The following is an 18,667-nucleotide window of genomic DNA, read 5'->3' as shown; positions in this document are numbered from 1 at the left end:
CACAGAACTCCTCTAAAATGAACCAAATACTCTTCCTTCACCAGTTTTAATTCATTCCAAATGTATAATCTTCTACTGCTGTGGTCCCCAAAGAGAACTTACACTGAAAAAGAAAATCATATAAATCACTACAGAAGTGATTTCATTTTTGTGCCTAGATGGAATTGTATTCAGTGTTATATGAATATGCATAGCCAGGAACCATGTGGTGTAATTCTGTTTTTCTACTAGTTTTAGAAGGTTTCCACTTTACTGGGCAAAGAAGTGCAGGAATTTGGCTAAGTCTGAGAGCAAATGATGGTGAGTAGCACTGCTAGAGGAGTAAGTACTCAGTTAACTGGAGTTTAGACTGAGCAAAGGTCAAACAAGCAGTTATTCTACAGTGCTATTTTCCTCACAGTGTTCTACAGGTGGGCTCCTAAGTGCAGGTATTCAGTGGTAAATGCCAGCAGGAGTGACAGTATCACAGCTCAAAGAAATGAAACAGAGGGATTTTTCCAGGCATTGAGCCCAGAGGGGGTTATGCGTAAGTTCTGAGGAACAACTGGTATACAACAATTCGTTCCCTTGTGGTAAGTTTTTTGTATGTGAAATCCTTGAGTCATTATTCTTGAGGTAGTTATCCTCTATTAAATGACCACGTGAATACCGCAGTGTTTCAGGTATATGATAAGGTGTTGTCTCATACTATCTCTCAAATGGTAAATAACACAGTAATTTAATTCAGAGTTTATGTTTGGTTTAACATTTTTCCCCTTGCCCTTCCCTTTCCTTTCCCTTTTCCCTTTCCCTTTCCCTTTTCCCTTTCCCTTTCCCTTTTCCCTTTCCCTCCCCTCCCATCCCCTCCCCTCCCCTCCCATCCCCTCCCCTCCCCTCCCCTCCCCTCCCCTCCCCTCTCCTCTCCTCTCCTCTCCTCTCCTCTCCTCTCCTCTCCTCTCCTGACCTGCCCCAGGGATGCTGAAATCTATACTGTGATGGTGCTGGTGTGACTAAACAGGGGTAAAGAATACTCAATATATAAGCCACTAGTAATGATGGGATGCAGTGCAGTAATTTGTTTTACAGTACCAGCCTGAAGGCTGTGTTACAATAAAGAGAGCCAACAGAGAACTGCTTACTTTGCTATGGCTCGTTTTCCTTGGTAACACCCCATAAGATACATATTTTCCACTAAGCATCTCCCTCACAGTCCTTGTTCCTCTTCTGAAACAATGACCCCTTGAACAGCAGTCAGCAGTCTCTCTCCATTTTTTTCCCCTTGTTTACTAGTCATTTATTTCTTGTTAACATCCTCTTTTAAGGCTGCCAAAACAGAAAGAAAATCTGTCACCCATGCCTGTGTCACAGAACCCTACCATATTAGTAACTATTAAGGCTTAACCTAACTCTCAGGTAAGTATGGAATGTTAATCAAACGTACTAAAGCAGTCTAATCAGAAATTGTTTAACTCTGTGGGGGGTCCATATCCTAAAATACCCAAAAGATACCACAATTAAAAGGTAAAGAAGGAAATCTGTTTTTTCAACATGAAAAAAAGAGATCACAGAATGGCAACAGTGGCTGATGCAACCCCATGTAAACCAAGGAACTACACGATGTCATGGCCATGCCTGTGACATGGCATCTTGGCACACCATGCTGGCTCATGCTAAAGCTGCTTACATTCCATTAAAGAGAACACTCCAACATGGGATTAATGCTCAGACTATCAAATAGTTTGTTCAGCAAAGGAGAATTTTGTGTAGACACAGACTATAATTAAGTTTTTTTTTAATTGGTGCAGTAAGCTGCTATGTATTGTTGTTTGCTCCTACACTGTAAAGCCAAGCCAGTTAGCATAAAGGTACCTCAAGTGCAGCATATCAGCTCCCTGAAGTTCATAAAACCTTTTATTAAACCTGAAAGCGAATTTTTGTTAAACACTTTTGTTAAACAGCACACTATTTTTTTGTTGTATTTTTAAATTAGTTTTTATTTTTTTCAGATATAATGACTTTAGTTTTTAAATTACTTCCATTATAGAAAAAATTTATTTATAAAATTAAACATTTTGGCATCCAATCCAATTGCAATTCAGAGTCGTGCCAAATTCAATATCAATTTAGGTTGCTCAGAGCATTGTCTGCTCTAGCTCTGTGTATCTCCAAAGAAATCTCTACAAACCATATATCTCCACAAACCTCTCTGGACCATCTGGGTAATGTTTTTCAAATTCACAGCCAAAAACTGGACAAGGGTTTCAGATGCGGCCTCAAAAATGTAGAAGAAATAACAACTCTCTTTGACCTTTAGTAAGGTCATTAGGAATTCTGCATTTCCATGGTATGTTTGGATATACATATTGGTTTCAGTTTTATTATTCTAGTAATATCTTACTGGTTTTTTATTTGATAGATTCTTCTGTTGATATATTCAAATCATTACTTTGTACTTTCTCAGTGTGATAATATATTACACGAATACACATGACAGAATAAATCCTTTTCATAGCTTCGTAACCTACGTATCTGAAGAATGAACAATATTTGGTTTAGTCCTAAATTATTTACTGCATTTTGACTGATGTATAGGTATTTTCACTTGCTTAATTTATTGCATGGGATAATGAAATGTTAGAAATAATAGTGAAAATGTTAGTGATAGAAAACCTATAGGAAAACACACTGTATGTATAAGGAAAAGCACATACAACACTGTGCAACAGTACAAACATGACATGAATTTTGAAACTCAAGTTCAGATGTAGAGAACAAATTTCTCACTGGATCATAACTCTCTTAGTTCAGAGTGACTGTATGGAATTACCAATACAAATACATCAATATGCTTTTGCACATTCTCCTCCACGTAGGAGCACACATTTTAATTTAGTTGCTATTTATAGCACTCAGTTGAACACACTGGGAAACATTATAGAGCAGGAGGGTATTTATCCTTACCGTCTTTAAGCATCACTTACACACCTTAAATAAGGATCTAAGCTTCCCATCACTCTTAACAACTCTTCTATTTTGACTCATGGTTTGGTTTCTTTTTTCTTCAATTATGTACCTTGCTGAACATTTAGAGATAAAGACCACACCAAAAATAACTCTACTAAGGCAAAAATCAAACAACAAAACAAACAAAACCCCAAATCTGAATGCCTTTCTGTTGACTTCAGTTTTAAAACGCAGTTATGTCTGTTTACAGAACTGTTGAGTGCACTTGCATCCTGAACTGATTGCTTTATTTGACTGTAAAATCTCAAGAGTAGAACAACTGCACACACAATAGATAAAGAACGGTTTAGTCAAGAATTATTCGTATGACTCTTTTCCTTCACAAACTAAATTTGAGATGTCAGCCTTCGAACTTAAAAGACTCTGAAATTTTAAAAATTTTTTAATATATTTGCAAAGGAATACAATATGAAACTATGCTATAATTTCCAATTCGGTAATATGGCATCTCCTTCAGAGAGAGATAGGTCAATATGCAGCTACATTTCTGCCTTCCCCCAAAGAAAGGCCAAAAAGATTGCTAATTAGGGATGGTGCTTGCTTGTGAAATGGAAAAGTGTTTCTATTTAAAAATGGGCTTTTTTATAAAATACATATCTGCTAATGATATTTGAGAAATAGTTACAGCATCTTACCATTGATTTTGACCAATTAAAAGCTCAAAACAGGAGATGAAACATTTTGCAAACTGTTACACCAACCCAGCTCCCAGCAAACCATCTAGAAGTTAAAAAAGAGCCACAATCACACCTACGTTTTAGTTACAAAGCTGTCTTATTACTCTAAGTAATTTATTTCTATGTATGCACTGCTAACTATGACATCAGATTTATAAATAAAACAATAAAAGATTTTGAATAGATTGTTTATTATTAGTAGACAGAATATTTCTGTCAATATAGTAGTGATCAGAAGAGCAAGTTACTCTAAACAAGGGCAATCTGCCTGACCAATCTAGTGGCCTTTTATGATGGCGTGACTACAGCAGTGGACAAGGCAAGACCTACAGATCCGGATGTATGGGCCATCTATCTGGATTTCTGTAAAGCCTTTGACATGGTCCCTCACGACATACTTGTCTCTAAACTGGAGAGAGATGGATTTGATGGGTAGATTGTGAGATGGATAAAAAATTGGTTGGATGGTCACATCCATAGGGTGGTGATCAATGACTCAGAGTCCCAATAGGCATCACTGACAAGTAGTGGCACGCAGGGGTCCATACTGGGACCAGCGTTAATTAGTATCTTCGTTAATGACACAGATGAAGGGATCAAGTGCACCCTCAGCGAATTTGCTGATGACACCAAGCTGAGTGGTGCTGTTGACACACCTGAAGGATGGGATGCCATCCAGAGGAACCTAGGCTTGAGAACTGGGGACACTGGAATCTCTTGAGGTTTAACATGGCCAACTACAAGCTGCTGCACCTGTGTGGGGCATCGCCCAGTATCAAGACAGGCTGAGGATGAGCAGATGGAGAGCAGCCCTGCTGAAAAGGACTTGGGGGTGCTGGTAGATGAGAGGCTGGACATGAGTTGTCAGTGTGCACTGACAGCCCAGAAAGCCAGAGGTGTCCTGGGCTGCATCCAAAGCAGCGTGGGGCAGCAGGGCCAGGGAGGGGATTCTGCCCCTCTGCTCTGCTCTGGTGAGACCCCACCTGCAGTGCTGCAATGTCCTGGGGGACTGCATGCTACTGTATTCCCTATCATCTGCCCTATGCCAGACATGAATCCTGTGCCTTCCTGTGTCTTTAAGCTGTTTCTCAGGAGAGGGATGAGAGAAGCCAGGCGAATTTTTCAGAGCGGGTTTGTGCTCAAGGACACACACACTCCCCTGCGTTCCTGCGGCAGAGCGGAGGAAGCACCTTCCTGCTTTTAGCCAGCTCTCAGCTCCTCTTCTCGGGAGAGAGACTGAGAGTTAAAACTTTGCTTTTTAGCTAGCCTGCTAGCTGAGCTGCTTGCCTCCTTTGGCAAGAATTTTTCTTGGGACTGTTCTGTTCCGGTCTGGAACATCATTCCCAGGAGGCCCTACACCATGGGGCCCATGCCGAACCCCAGCTCTGGAGAGGGCAGAGCCACACCTACAAAGGACTCTGCATTTACCAGGTTTTCTCCACAGTGAGAGGTTTTATTATCTAACATTATTCTTTTTCCATGCCTGTGTGCACTTTTCTTGTTAATAAATAGGTTTATTTTTTACTTTCCTCCAAAGAATTTCTTTCCCGAACCTGGAGGGGTAGGGGCTGCTGAAATCTGCCCTCGATCAGAGAACGTTCATTTCGGATGAACTCCTCCAATTTGTCTCAAACCAAGATGTGTCCAGCTCTGGGGTCCCCTGCAGAGGAAGGACACAGGCCTGTTGAAGAGAGTCCAGAGGAGGGACACCAGGATGATCAGAGGGCTGGAGTATCTCTCCTATGAGGAAAGGCTGAGAGACTTGGGATTTTTCAGCCTGGAAAAGAGAAGGCTTAAGGATGACCTAACTGCAACCTTCTAGCACCTGATGGGAGCCCTACAAGAAAGATGGAAAGAGACTATTTACAAGGGCATGTAGTGACAGGACCAGGGCAAATGGCTTCAGACTGAAAGAGGGTAGATTTAGATTAGATATTAGGGAATAAATTCTTTCCTGTGAGGGTGGGTAAGGTATTGGAACAGGTTGCTCACAGAAGTTGTGGATGCCCCATCCCTGGAAGTGTTCAAGGCCAGGTTGGATGGGGTTCTGAGCAACCTGATCTACTGGAAGGCGTCCCTGCCTATGCCAGGGGGTTGGAACAAGATGGTCTTTAAGGTCCCTTCCAACCCAAACCTCTCTCTGATTCTAAGTTGTCTACAAAAAGCAAAGCAGATTGACGGGATGAACCTACAAATTGGTGCATTAGCATGTGCTGCAGCCTTCTCATTCATTAATAGATGGAATTTAAAATTACCAGTCTTTGACAGAATAACATAAGGACTCATGTTCACATGTGAATGATAATAACATCATTTTCTACCCCTTATACTAAAATTAACCTTTTCTGCTTGAGCTTTTGTCAGACAAGACTACCATTTTACTCTGCTTTCTCTTTTGCAGACAGCTCTGTCCATGATAGAGATACAGTGAAAAACAAGCTATTAGAAACAGAGCAATCTACACTTTTAATTTTGATAGATTGAATGCATAAAATTTATTACTATTTTATCATTGCATCTTTTCAGATTTCTTTCTGTATTGTGAAAATGTATTTCATAGCTTAAAGAGAAAAATCAATGAATGATGATTATTTTATTCGTTTAAATAAAGTATATCAACTACAGTTTTAAATCTTATAAAATATATAGTACAGCTTTTTGTAATTTACTAAGTATATAAATACTATCTTTCATCCATAGAAAAAATACAAAATACTAAATCTAGTTTTTTTAAATTTAAACCTACGTTAGGAAAGAAGATCATTTTCTTTAAAATATGGTAATTTCTCAGACACAATGTCTGTAGAGACAATGACCTGGGTTCTTCTTCTTTTACTCAACATTTACAAAAATCTTTTTATGAGTAATTATCTCCTGCAATAAATATTTTATAATCAAAGAGCTAAACACCTGGTTAGTGGTGTGATAAGGGGTGCTGCTCAAACTTCTGCTTACAAGGTAGTATGTTACAATTTCAACAGAACAGCCATTCTCACAAAACATGCTTAAAATTTCAAGAGTTTAATGAACAGCAGCTGAATTCTGTTGAAACAGATTACATTTCACAACAGTTAAGCCTGATATTTATTGAAAAGCCCATAATTTGCAGATGCCTCAGTTTAACAGAGCATCTAAACCTCACTGGGAATAGGCTTCAAAAGCTCACAAGAAAACCAAAAGAAATGCAGGTAGCAGTATTTTCCATTTTCCAATGCTGCTGTTTAAAAACCATTTTTCCAGGTTTTTTGTGCAAAAGGCACAATGTTTTTCCAAAACTTGACGTAAATCTTGCTCATTGGCAACCAAAATTATTTACATTTGAAATAGCATAGTTTGCAGATTTAGTGTTAAAACCCACTGTATTTTGGAGGAAAATAAACATTTCACTATGAAAAAAAAGTGATGTTCAGTTTTGGGCATCACAATTTACAACAGATATTAAGTTATTAGAGTGTCCCAAGGAGGGCTGAGAAGATGGTGAAGAGCCTGGAGGGGAAACTTTACCAATGCATGAACACAGCTTTCTGTAAGTGACAAGAGTACACAGTCTCTTTAAGCACAAAAATTGCTTCAGCTTCTGCTTTAATTTCCTTAGAAATGAGATCTTATTTCAGTGGACAACTCCTATTACCCATCCATGTCCAAAACTTAGATCTCACATTCTGTGTGGTCCTTTGCTCAGATGGTGCATCTTTACAAAGCACTACCACTCCGTATCAGCCATGACTTCATCAGTGCAATCTCACTGAGACAGTGATTAAGAGTGACATGATAAAACAGCTGCTAAGAGCTTCAAATTTGCATATTAGAGACAAACAAAACATTTTTTTTTTTAGTAGTACCTGCATATTTCCAAATTTTACCAAACAGTTATCACTTAGATATAAGGTCTTGAAAGACATATCCTGGCTGATAAACTCTGAACGGAATGAAATCATGCTGCAACATGATGAGAACTGAGGGAGCCAATTAAGATCAGTTCCTTAGCAGATAATGTTAGGCTGTAGTTGTATTTTTGTTTTGATATTCATGATAGCTAAAGAGAAGAAGCCAAGAAAAGCAGCAGAAAAATGCTAATTCTTCAGAATACAGTGGAAATTTGAACTAAGATAATGGAATGGGTGGATTTAAACCACATTACTTTTATGAATTTTTGTGCTTTAATATTAGAATACTAAATCTGGAGCATTCTGCACTGTACAGATACCTAGGTAACAGCTGTTCACATAGACAGCCATGAGAGGAACAATGACAAGGTGGGTGTCATAGGTTAGCAAGCATAGTCCCTCTGAAGGTGGTATAATTTTTTTTTCCCTCTTTTAGGTCTGTTAATAAACTTCTTTATATTCTTTCAAGTTTGGTGCCTGCTTTGCATTTCTCCTAATTCTTATCTCACAGAAGATAAACAGTAATGAGTATTTTGGGCCAAACCACTACAGCGGGGAACAAGCAAAACTAATCCATCTGAATCAGCCTCTCCTAAAACTGTAAAAGACAAACCATTAAGCTATTGTCCCTGCTGCAGACTCTGCTAAGGCAATGTATTAGAAAGCACTCTGAAAACTAAGTGTAATTACTTGAATTGGGATAGGCCTTATTATGGAGTACCCCAGTGGATGAATAGGGGGACTGAGCATGACAATTCTGGATTTTTACAAGAATTGTATGAGTTCTTTAGCCTGGTGAAAATTGAGAGGACTCAATTCCCTTGGTTTTCTAAGAGCAGACTTTCTGCCTGTTATCAGTGAATGAAAATTTAGTATCTCTGCCTAGATGCCTAGGATATGATGGAGAAATCCTGTGTTTCCTATTCCCAGAAGGTTTTCCAGTATAATCAGCAGGCAATTTCCAAGAGTTCAAACCTCATATAACTTGGGTGTCCAATCCACCTTTCTGGGGGCCTAATTGTTGAAATAGAGGACTACGGTTCCAAAACAGGAACAAAGTCATTCTTTCTCAAATACTGAAAGACCATTAAAACAGCAAAAATCTTATACTAGGTGCTCAAATTGGTATTGAAGTTAACTATTACTACCTTAGATTTTACTCAGGATGGAAAGGGACAAGAGACCAGCATCTCAGAAAATAAATGTAAGTCTCTTGAAAAAATATGAAATTTAACTTCTTTATATACTAGGAGTACTTTATAGATAAATGCACATTTTCAACAAAACCTTTCATAAATTATGCAACTAAAGACTTTCAGTGTTTATAACATTTCCTTGATTAGAACTCTCAAATTTGTGCTTATGATTCTGAGGACAGAATGTATGCTGCAAGACTTTTAGCAGCTCTCTGACCAAACAATCATCCTAAGGAAGAACTGGTTTTGTAAATGACATAAAACCAGCAGAGTCCAAAAGAATGAAATAAAAGATCTTTTTGGAATAAGAAGGGTTTGGGGTTCTTTTTTGAAGAGGTGAAATTAAGCTCTTTACTTAGTTCTTGTGGAAACAAAAATTAATTTCCAATCTGTTGACCTGAAATATTTTTTCAAGGTTGCTGTTCAGCTGACATTTGCCTGGGCTGCTGTTTCACCTCTTAACAGCTGCAGTTGTGAGTCTCCTCTTTCTCTTTCTCTCCTGCTGGTATCCACAGCCACGAGAAGACACTTATCTAGAGACTGGGATGCACTTAATACCCTTATACTGATGTGCATTATTGCTGAGCTATGATCGTGAACCATGAGAGAAGGAAACCACAGAAAACATTTAGGGTGCCATCATGAGGAAACTGACAGTGTAAGGACCAAGCATTACAACTTATACAATGATCCATGATAATTCATACATTTCATATCTTAATGTCAGTAGCAAATACGTCACTGTAGACAGGCAAGCTGAAACACAAAATTATAAAGTTCAATGTCAGCACTGCTTATTGAAAGTATTCAGAACTCCATCTTAGAAGAATGTTCAATACATATCTTTTGTTTCAATTTAAAGCAAAAGCTACCATCCAAATATCAGAACTTCCACATGGGAAGAAGTCACCTATTTACATCAGGTCTATCGCCATAACTAATAGTACACAGCAATGCATGCCTCTACTGCATTTTGCATATACAAATACAAATTTCTTCACACTTTCAATAGGCAGGTTTGGGGTTTTTTTATTTTCCTTTTTACTGAGTCAATTCAGACCTGAAAAATGCAACACCTGTTGTTTTTCTGCCTGTTGTTGTATAATGCTCTCAGAACATCTTTACACTTCTAGAAATTCTGCTATAAATATTTTACCATCTGGCCTGTATTTTGTGTTCCTCCCCATCCCCATTAAATGCTTGTTGCAGTTACTTTTACTGTTTTCTGCACTGGCAGCAAACCTCTTGACAAGGCAGCCTTTAACTAATAACCTAGGTAGAGACTTACTGCATCCTTAGGAAATGTAATCCTTCAATACAACTTTGATCTTTCAATATCTCCTATTTCCTCTTCAAAAATGCCTAAATCAAACCTGTCTCAAACAGTAAGTCAATATCTTATAGTCAATGAAACAGAGGGAGATAAGAGTAACTATAAAAAAAAAGCTTATAAAGTTGGTCATATAAAACTAAACTAATCCAAAATATGGCATTTATTGAAAAATAAATCTGAAGATAATTTTCAGAGTTATGAAATATCTTTATTGAAGCCTTTATTGAATTTTTGAACACTAAACCTAGAATTAACTAATGATTAATTACATTTATAAAATCAATAATGAAAAGTCACAAAAAAGAAAAGTTAATTAAAAATGATCAAGACTAATCAGAAAGGTGTAATGGGCACAATCATGATTTGGAATCACATTTATGGACAAAGATGATTCAACTGAAATGCATAACCAGAAATAATCAACATTTTTCTAATAATATACACCAAAAAATATAGAAATTGTATTTCAGATGTGATTTGACTAGAAGCTTGAGAGGCAAAGCAGACTGATACTGTATTATTAAGAATTGCTCCAAACACAACTATATTACATATTTGCCATTAAAGAAATAAAATGAGACAACCAGTGACTGCTATCACTAATAAAAAATTTAACATAATTTACTGCTTAAAGACACAGTTAAGTATCTACAGTAAAGCTATGCCTTAATCTTTCTCTCTCTTACAATAAATAACTGATTCCTTCATAATAACTTTCATAAAAATGACTAACCCAAATGTACCATTTTGTCAGCAGTTTGAGCAATGAGAAAGGAAGATTACTATCATGGTAATGCAGCAAATATAATGCAGCACATTTGTCAATAGCTGAGTGGAGTAATAGATGGAAATAAAAACTTTTGGAATATGTGTGGTTGAAAATCATCTATTACTATTAACACTAATTTCATTCTGTTACCTCTGCATTGTCACTTTGTATGGGAGGTGCACTACACACAGAAGCTTGAACTCTAATCTCAGACTTCCATTAAAAATAAATCATGTAAGTAAGGAAAATTCCATGCAGTTTGGTCACAACCAAATGAAAGGAGAAGTTGCAAACAGTAAAGTACTCTTGAAGCTTACGAACATGCTGACTCACCACAAATGATGCTTTTTTAACACTAAAGGCTTTAGTAGTCAGCAAAAAGACAGATGAGACTAAGTTCAACTCCAGCTGTATGACGAAATAACATTTGAACATGCATTATCACTTGTTGCTATACATATTTATATTTTTTTCTTGTTTATACTTTAAGCCTTTTTTGAAGAAAAGGATAAAGAAAAAATAAGCATTAGCCAAAAGAAATTGTTTGCCTAACAAGAATCTTATCAATACTTTGGAAACATCTGTTTGACAGTTTCTTTAGAAAAGTAATGCCTAGAAGTCACATGCCCTTCAAATGTTTCTTCTGAATCTGACAGTCAACACTAATATTGACGGGAATCTTGCTATCCCATTTGACAAGATGTGTTAATCAAGATCAAAACCAACAGCTTTCTATTTATTGCCGGGACATAACAAAGATCTGTCCTTCCTAAAGTAGTCTTCCTTTCTTGAAGGTTCTCACAGTTTTCTCTCTATGTATCCAACATAGATAAGGAATCTGTTTCCTTAAATATTAATTAATTTAGGTAAATTACTTTTATTTTTTCTGCGTATTATCTTACATACAACACTTCTGACAATCAAAATATATATAGATTTACCTAAACTAAAATTTACCCTCTTCACTGTCAGACTATGGACAGACAGGGCTATTGTCAGACTCTGCACGCTCTCTTATAGCCCCTTCTAAACCTGGAGAATGCAGATGTTTTCATTTTTTTCTTCAAAGACTAGTCATCTATGAATTTCTACATTACCTTTATTAGAAATGCTTCACTTGCATCTTGATAGGCATCTCTCTACCAGATTAAACAGTGTTGTCTTGACTTAGATGCAAAATTTCATCTGGGTAAAAAAAGTCTTTTTTCCCCACAGTTCACAATAAAGATTAATGACTAAAATCTAACATATAAACCAATTGTGAAGTAACTAACCATATTATCACATTACTCCTTGATCTTCATATTTTTACATGCATTTTCACATATCTAAAACTCTTTGGGACCTGTGTTTGTAGAGGTCTACTGCAGTGGAATTTACAAAATACACTGTGTCACTGAACACCAGCATGCTGAGGTAAATGACTCTGAAATTACCTGTATGGCAAGTGCTCGAGCTACAAGACTTCTGAGATATTGCAAAGGATCTTCTGGACCTTCCCACTTGCTTTGCCATGTGACAGGACACTGAAATAAAATATGTATTTACTGAAAGTATACATTTCAAATCCATCATCATTACATTTTAAGCCAGAAACTTGAATGAAATTAATAATCTGGAGATCAAATACATCTATAAAGGAAAAGGGCAATACTAGTAACATAATGATCAAGAACATAGAATCAGAAACAGAAAGGTCATATTCCCGCTAATTCTTTGTATGGCCCAGACACAGTTCTGATGGAGAACTTGCAAGAACCTCTGCTACTCAATAAGGAAACATCAGTTGGTTCCACAAAGACTTCCAAAAGGCCTAAGACAACTATTTATTGGAAAATCACAATGCCATCTTTCAACTGCAACCACAGTTTCCCACTCCTTTGCTGCAGCCTCCTCAGTCTTGAACACGCAGTTGTGTGGCTGTGTGGTGAAGACAATCTGGTACAATTCCTCTGAATAATTATTTTCTCATCACCTTACAGTTTTTGCAGAGCAACACCCGAGAAAAAACATCCTGCAAGACTTCCCTGTACAAGTTTTTTCACTGACTTCAAAAAGAAAGGCTTAAAAGAGCATCTGTTAAATTTCCTCCTTAAAAATAAGGATAGGAACATTAACTTTACCTAGTCCACAGGAATCTAAACCACAGTGAAAGTGACTGCAAGATTCTCCTACTTATGAGAAAGAGAATTGATGTGAAACAGTACCTGTGGAATATTGCACACTACTGAAGATGCTGAGCAGAAAAAACAGTTTATACTGTTTAATATTTACAGCTGCATTTTCCAGGAAGTTTCCATTCTAATAGCATATGTATTAAACACGTATTCAAAATCTGATCATAGAAGTTTGTAAAAAAAGGTATCTTTCAAAGTAAATACTCTATGTTTACATTTTATAGATAAAAACCAGAACATAACTAGATTTGAGGATAGTAACTACAAATGGATTGAATAAACTAGAGCACAAATGAGACAATTAACAAAGCATAGTTAACTGCATTGGGGGGAGTCGTCCTAATTAGGATTTTTTGAAACTTATTTTTTATTTGAAACCTGGCATTTTTGCAGCCTCTTCTACTTGATATGCATTTAAAGACAGCTCATCAATTCATCAATATATCACTTAAAAGGCATTTGCCTAATGTTGCTAATATATCACTCTAAATTACTTTAAAGAAATAGCTTAGCTAATTGTTATTATGTAAGTGTATCTCAGATGTACTTATGCTCATTTTGGCTGGGATGGAGTTAATTTTCTTCACAGTGGCTAGTATGGGGCTAACATACCAATTTTACACAAATACAGCACATTGCTGAAACCTTTGTAAGTCATACATTTATTGAATTTCACATTTCTGTTAGCAATCCAGCAGTTTCTTCAGGTGCTATAATCCTAAAAGAACTACAATCTTAGTGGGTTTAAAATACAGGTTTTGAAAAATAGTCCTTTGCTACATAACACATGAAAACACTTAAGAAGAGTGTATAGAAAATACACAAAGCAAATCACTTTTTTGATGATAAATATAGTGAGGCTTAGCTGCCATGCCACGAATGTGGCACTAGGCTCTCTGGAAGGCTGCTGAAAAAAATGCTATATGGTCACAATCCAGTGCAGTGATCCGTGTCAAGGAAAGTGGGTAAGTAAGCAGATGAAATGACAGAAGCACTGGTCAACACATCAGGAAGCACTGAACTGATACTTGTGAGAGGTTAAAATGCATAGAATTTTTAAGAAACTTTCTGTGGTAGCCATCAGCTTCACCGCTGCTGCCGGTTCCAATTGAAGCGTGCAGCTTAAGCACACAAGCGAGCCATGCTCTCTTGCTCAGTAACAAGAAATATAACTGTAGGAACTAAAGAATGGCCATTACATGTATCACTTTCATTCACTATGACTTGGACTTAGCACCAGTTTCTACCACACAGTCAAAATGTGTTTAAAAGGCGATGAGATTGCTAACATGAAAACACGAATTTATTCTAATTGTACAGCAATTTTGCTAACAAATGCTGTCTTGTGAATCTAAAAAGACAACGAATTTATTTATTATTTTGATTAGAATTTGATATATCAATAAATGCATAACAATCTTTTTAACAGTACTTGTTCTTCACATGAAGATAAACAGGATGCTAACAGGAATTATCATTCATTGAAGAAGCAATCTCACTATCTATGCATTAGCATCGACAGAATTTATGAGTTGCTGGAGGTGAAACAAAACCAGAGTTTCATGTCACATCAATGCTTGACTATCTTTGTAATCCAATTATCTAGCTATTAATGATAGAGCATGTAAACTTGCTGTCACTAATTATACCAGATTATAAACGTGTCCAGTTTAATGCCAAAAAACATGGAGAAAGTATATGTACAAATTCTGACTGCTTTTCTTCTACATCAAGAATACAGGGTGAGATGATAGGCTGGTATGATAGGCAGAGCTTGTCTGGTGTGGTATGGCAATACTCCATACTGAATAAATGCAAAGAGAATTGTTATTACAACTTAAATTTTAAGAAAATGTAAAAACTAAGTAAAAGGACAGATTTACATGTTCTACTGGCTAATATATTTGACTTATCTAGCATGACTTGCTATTTAAAATTCAAATAGTATTCCACAGCTTCTAACCTTACTGCATTTGTCTGTAAGAGAAAACTTGATAAGAGAGTAATACATTCAGAAGCTTCTGCAAACAAAAAAAAATTCTGAAAAAAATTCTGGAAAAAAAAAAAGATTTTGCTTTAGGTTTCTATCTTTAAAGAACTCCATTTTAGAGTCTTTATCAATAAAAAAACTTAGAACAAATAGTAACATGAAAATATGTGTCAGAATTAGTTTAGTTTCCTTGGGTTTTTCAATGCTTATTACAATGTATATTTATTACAAAATGACTTACCTTCTGGTTTAACAGAGCACTTGCTAGTCTTTGTACTTCAGAGCTCAGTAGTGAGGTACCTCTGATGACCTTACTTAAAGAAGCAAGTGACTGATGGACACTCTGCACAAGGCGAATGGCATTGAATTGCTCCAGAGTAATGAATGATAAGACTGGAGATCCTTGTTGTTCTGCAGGAGGAGACACCTTTTGATGGATCAGGTTAGAATTCTAAGAAAGAACACGTGATACTCAGTTAATAAACTCAGGGAAACTCTGATGTTGTACAACATATTGTTTGTTTAATTCATAATACCTCATATGACCTTGTTAGCTTTAGAAGTAGTGACGGTATCAACCCTTTTCTGACATGGATTAAAAGTATAATGATACTTTCAGTACTGTCTGTGACATCTTCAATAAAAGCACCACTCTTCTGAGACAAGCCTGTCTACCCAGTTACTTCAAAAGTACTTGAATTGCTGAAAAATCTTCACTTAGCTGAATCACTGCTTTTAGTATTTGTGTCAATGTGCCAATGTAAAAAGCAGTGGTGTACTCAGCACAACAAGATTTTCTGGGTACTGTAAACTATGCTGCCAGTACTTGCTTTGTGAGACTGCTTCAACATGGAATTAAATTAAACAGAATAAATACAAAATATATATAATTTTATGCATAAATCTTGAGTAACTCAGGCTCTGAGGGATACTTCTGCTCTCACATTGCCATTTTTAATACTTACTTCCCTTCCATTAAAGCCACTGAAAATTCAAATTTATTCAATAATTTCAAGAGATGGTGTAATTTTGCAAATCTTAATTCATATGCAGCTTATTACATAAATACAGTTTAGCATGTGTTTGGAAACTGTCAACCTGACATGTGACAAGATGCTGCAATGAATTCCAGTTATAGAATTAAAAACTTTATTGGAAAATTCTATAAGGCATAAATATAAAAAGTAAATCCTAGCCTATAGGGAAAAATGTTTTGCTATTTCAATTTCTAGTAATTTAGTAAAGATAAAATCAGATTTTACTTTCTCTGAAGTATGTAGTCTTAAAATAACAAGTAGTTTTGATTATTTTTCAGGTTAAATGCATTTCTGAATTGTCACATGGCATCTCGCTTTCCAGAACACAGAAGATATTTACCTCTATAATCCTTCCCAGGCACTACATGTTTGTCAGAACTTTTACATTTTTAATTTCAGGCTCATACTGCACTCAGCTACAAAGCTAAAATATGAGAGAAGCTAAATGAATGAGCAATACTTTGGCTTATGACTGACCAACAGAAAAATGAAGAATAAAGTCTTCAAACATTGTTAAAAAGGTATACAACAAAGTTACTGATCAAAGTGTAAGAAGCATATAGTATTTACAATTGTTATGCTTTGTATTTTTTGTTTGCGTGCTTTCAAAAATTACAGTACCAGTTCCACATCAGTTTTTCTGAGACCATAATCTGCTGAGTATATGTAAACTGTAATATAAAACTACCATAAACTAGTTGATAATTTCTTATTGAGGTATTTAATTGCACAAAATAAAGAAAAACCCAAGACACTGCACTTTGGAGGCTTTGCTCAATCTTTGACACTTTCAAATTCACAAAAGCTTATTGAAAGAGAAGTCATCTAAGTTCCTCAATATTGTCCTTTACATAACAGTCTCCTGTGAATTGCATATTCATTTCATCACTCTTTCTAATGCTTTCCCCAGAGAATTTGTTGAAACAACCCATCTGTCTTTTCCATAGGAAAATTAAACATGAATACCAATATCAGCTTATACATTTAATGTCCTATTACATTCCCTTAAAATCCATTATGTATATAACTCACATCAGCTTTTAAAATATGTGTATGCTCATGACCTGCTTGGGAATTAAGATGAAGAACTGCTAAAGTACTGAGTGCTTTTCCTAATCATAAGAAACTGAAGATAGATTCTAATCTTTAATATTCAATACTGTATTATGCTACCAATATTAATCAGGTGTATTTTGAGACTTTGATGACTTTCCCTCTTTCATTTCTGTATGTGTTGCTATCTTAGTACAATGTAACACCTCATATAGTCTTACCTAAACTGTCCCAGAGCTTGACTTTGTTACCTTCTTAAACTCAAGCTTTTGCAAACTCCAGTGTGTTTTGAAAACTGCCTCCTCAGAAATGTAACAAATGAAAATAAACTCATATACCTCTATTAGTTCTGCATTTTATTCAAAATTCTATTTTGGTTGTGGTGATGGGTTTTAGAAATCTCTACTGCCCTTTTGATGTACCTATTTTGCCTCCTCCTTTGAGTCTCTCTGCCTATTCTTTCAGATATTAGCCTCTCACTGTGTTTTACAGGCTTTTCATTGTTGAAAATACAATGAAGAATGACCCTATATTTCTGTTTCACTGATTTTCCTTCATGGAAAAAACCCTGGGTTTTTTTTAAAGCTGAGGTAGATAATGAGGTACCAGGCACATGGTGTGATTCTTGGGGCTGTTCTGTACAGTGCCAACAGTAGGACTTCAAAGATCCTTGTGGTTCCATACAAATTCAGAATATTCTCTGATTCTATGATTCTACAATGACAATTTTCTTGAATCATTATGCAACTTTATGAAAACAATGAGTTACAATTTACAAACATAAGACACAGAACACACAATAATTAATGATCATACATTCAGCTAACAATTTTGAAGGAGTTGCTGCTGAAATTATGGGTGGGCCTTCTAACTTTCATGGAGCTGGTAAGGGGATTTTCTGAAACAAGGCAGAAAATGCAACCACCTTACAATGAAAATATAGCACTGATTCCTCTCTCTCTCTCTCTCCTCATGAGAGAGCACCATTTGGACATGATGAAACATTTATGCACTCTCGCTGCGTCCTTATACTTTTGTGCTTCTCTGACAACTATTGCATGAGGGGTGATGCTTGAGTTCCACAGGACAGTGACTTCCAGCTGATCCAGTTATGTGACAATGAATGCTTACACAGGTGCTCAGCCACGCTCTGTCAGGGCAGAAGGCTGTGTGGGAAGAGAACGGACACCAGGACAGAGACTGGCTGAATTAACTCTGATTAACTCAAGGGCCCAGCCCTTGCAAACACCCTTCCACATTAAGGAAGGGTTTTTTAAATTTGGGTGACATTTGACAACTTATTCAGTGAAGACTTTATTTTATAGCGCAACAAGTCTTTCATGCAAACTAATACTGAACGTATGAGTATGTGATTTTTTCTAACTAAATGGCAGGTTCATGAGAGTTTAATTAATTTGATGAGCGTTAAGCTGTTATCAAATCATGCCACAAAACACTGTAAAAGCAGTTTTAGGACAGTATTCATTACAAGGGTGTTTTTAAATGGCAAGAATTAAAATGTATGTTTTCAAATGAGGCTAATGT

The 18,667-nt window shown here is 36.3% G+C and overlaps 1 protein-coding gene across 2 annotated transcripts in view; it reads right to left on the bottom strand.

The window, feature by feature from the left end:
- Positions 1-18,667, bottom strand: part of DYNC2H1 (dynein cytoplasmic 2 heavy chain 1) — a 154,859-nt gene that overhangs the window by 14,253 nt on the left and 121,939 nt on the right. For both annotated transcript variants that reach the window (XM_048294657.1, XM_048294658.1), the window contains exons 84-85: positions 15,274-15,483; positions 12,302-12,391 (exon numbers count right to left, since the gene is read on the bottom strand). In XM_048294657.1, coding sequence (XP_048150614.1) covers positions 12,302-12,391; positions 15,274-15,483 — 300 coding nt within the window. The remainder of the gene's footprint in view (positions 1-12,301; positions 12,392-15,273; positions 15,484-18,667) is intronic.

This window comes from Corvus hawaiiensis, chromosome 2 (genome assembly GCF_020740725.1).
Source record: "Corvus hawaiiensis isolate bCorHaw1 chromosome 2, bCorHaw1.pri.cur, whole genome shotgun sequence".
Lineage (NCBI taxonomy): Eukaryota > Metazoa > Chordata > Aves > Passeriformes > Corvidae > Corvus > Corvus hawaiiensis.
Note: the sequence above shows the minus strand (reverse complement) of the source record. Positions and strands in the feature narration are given on the sequence as shown.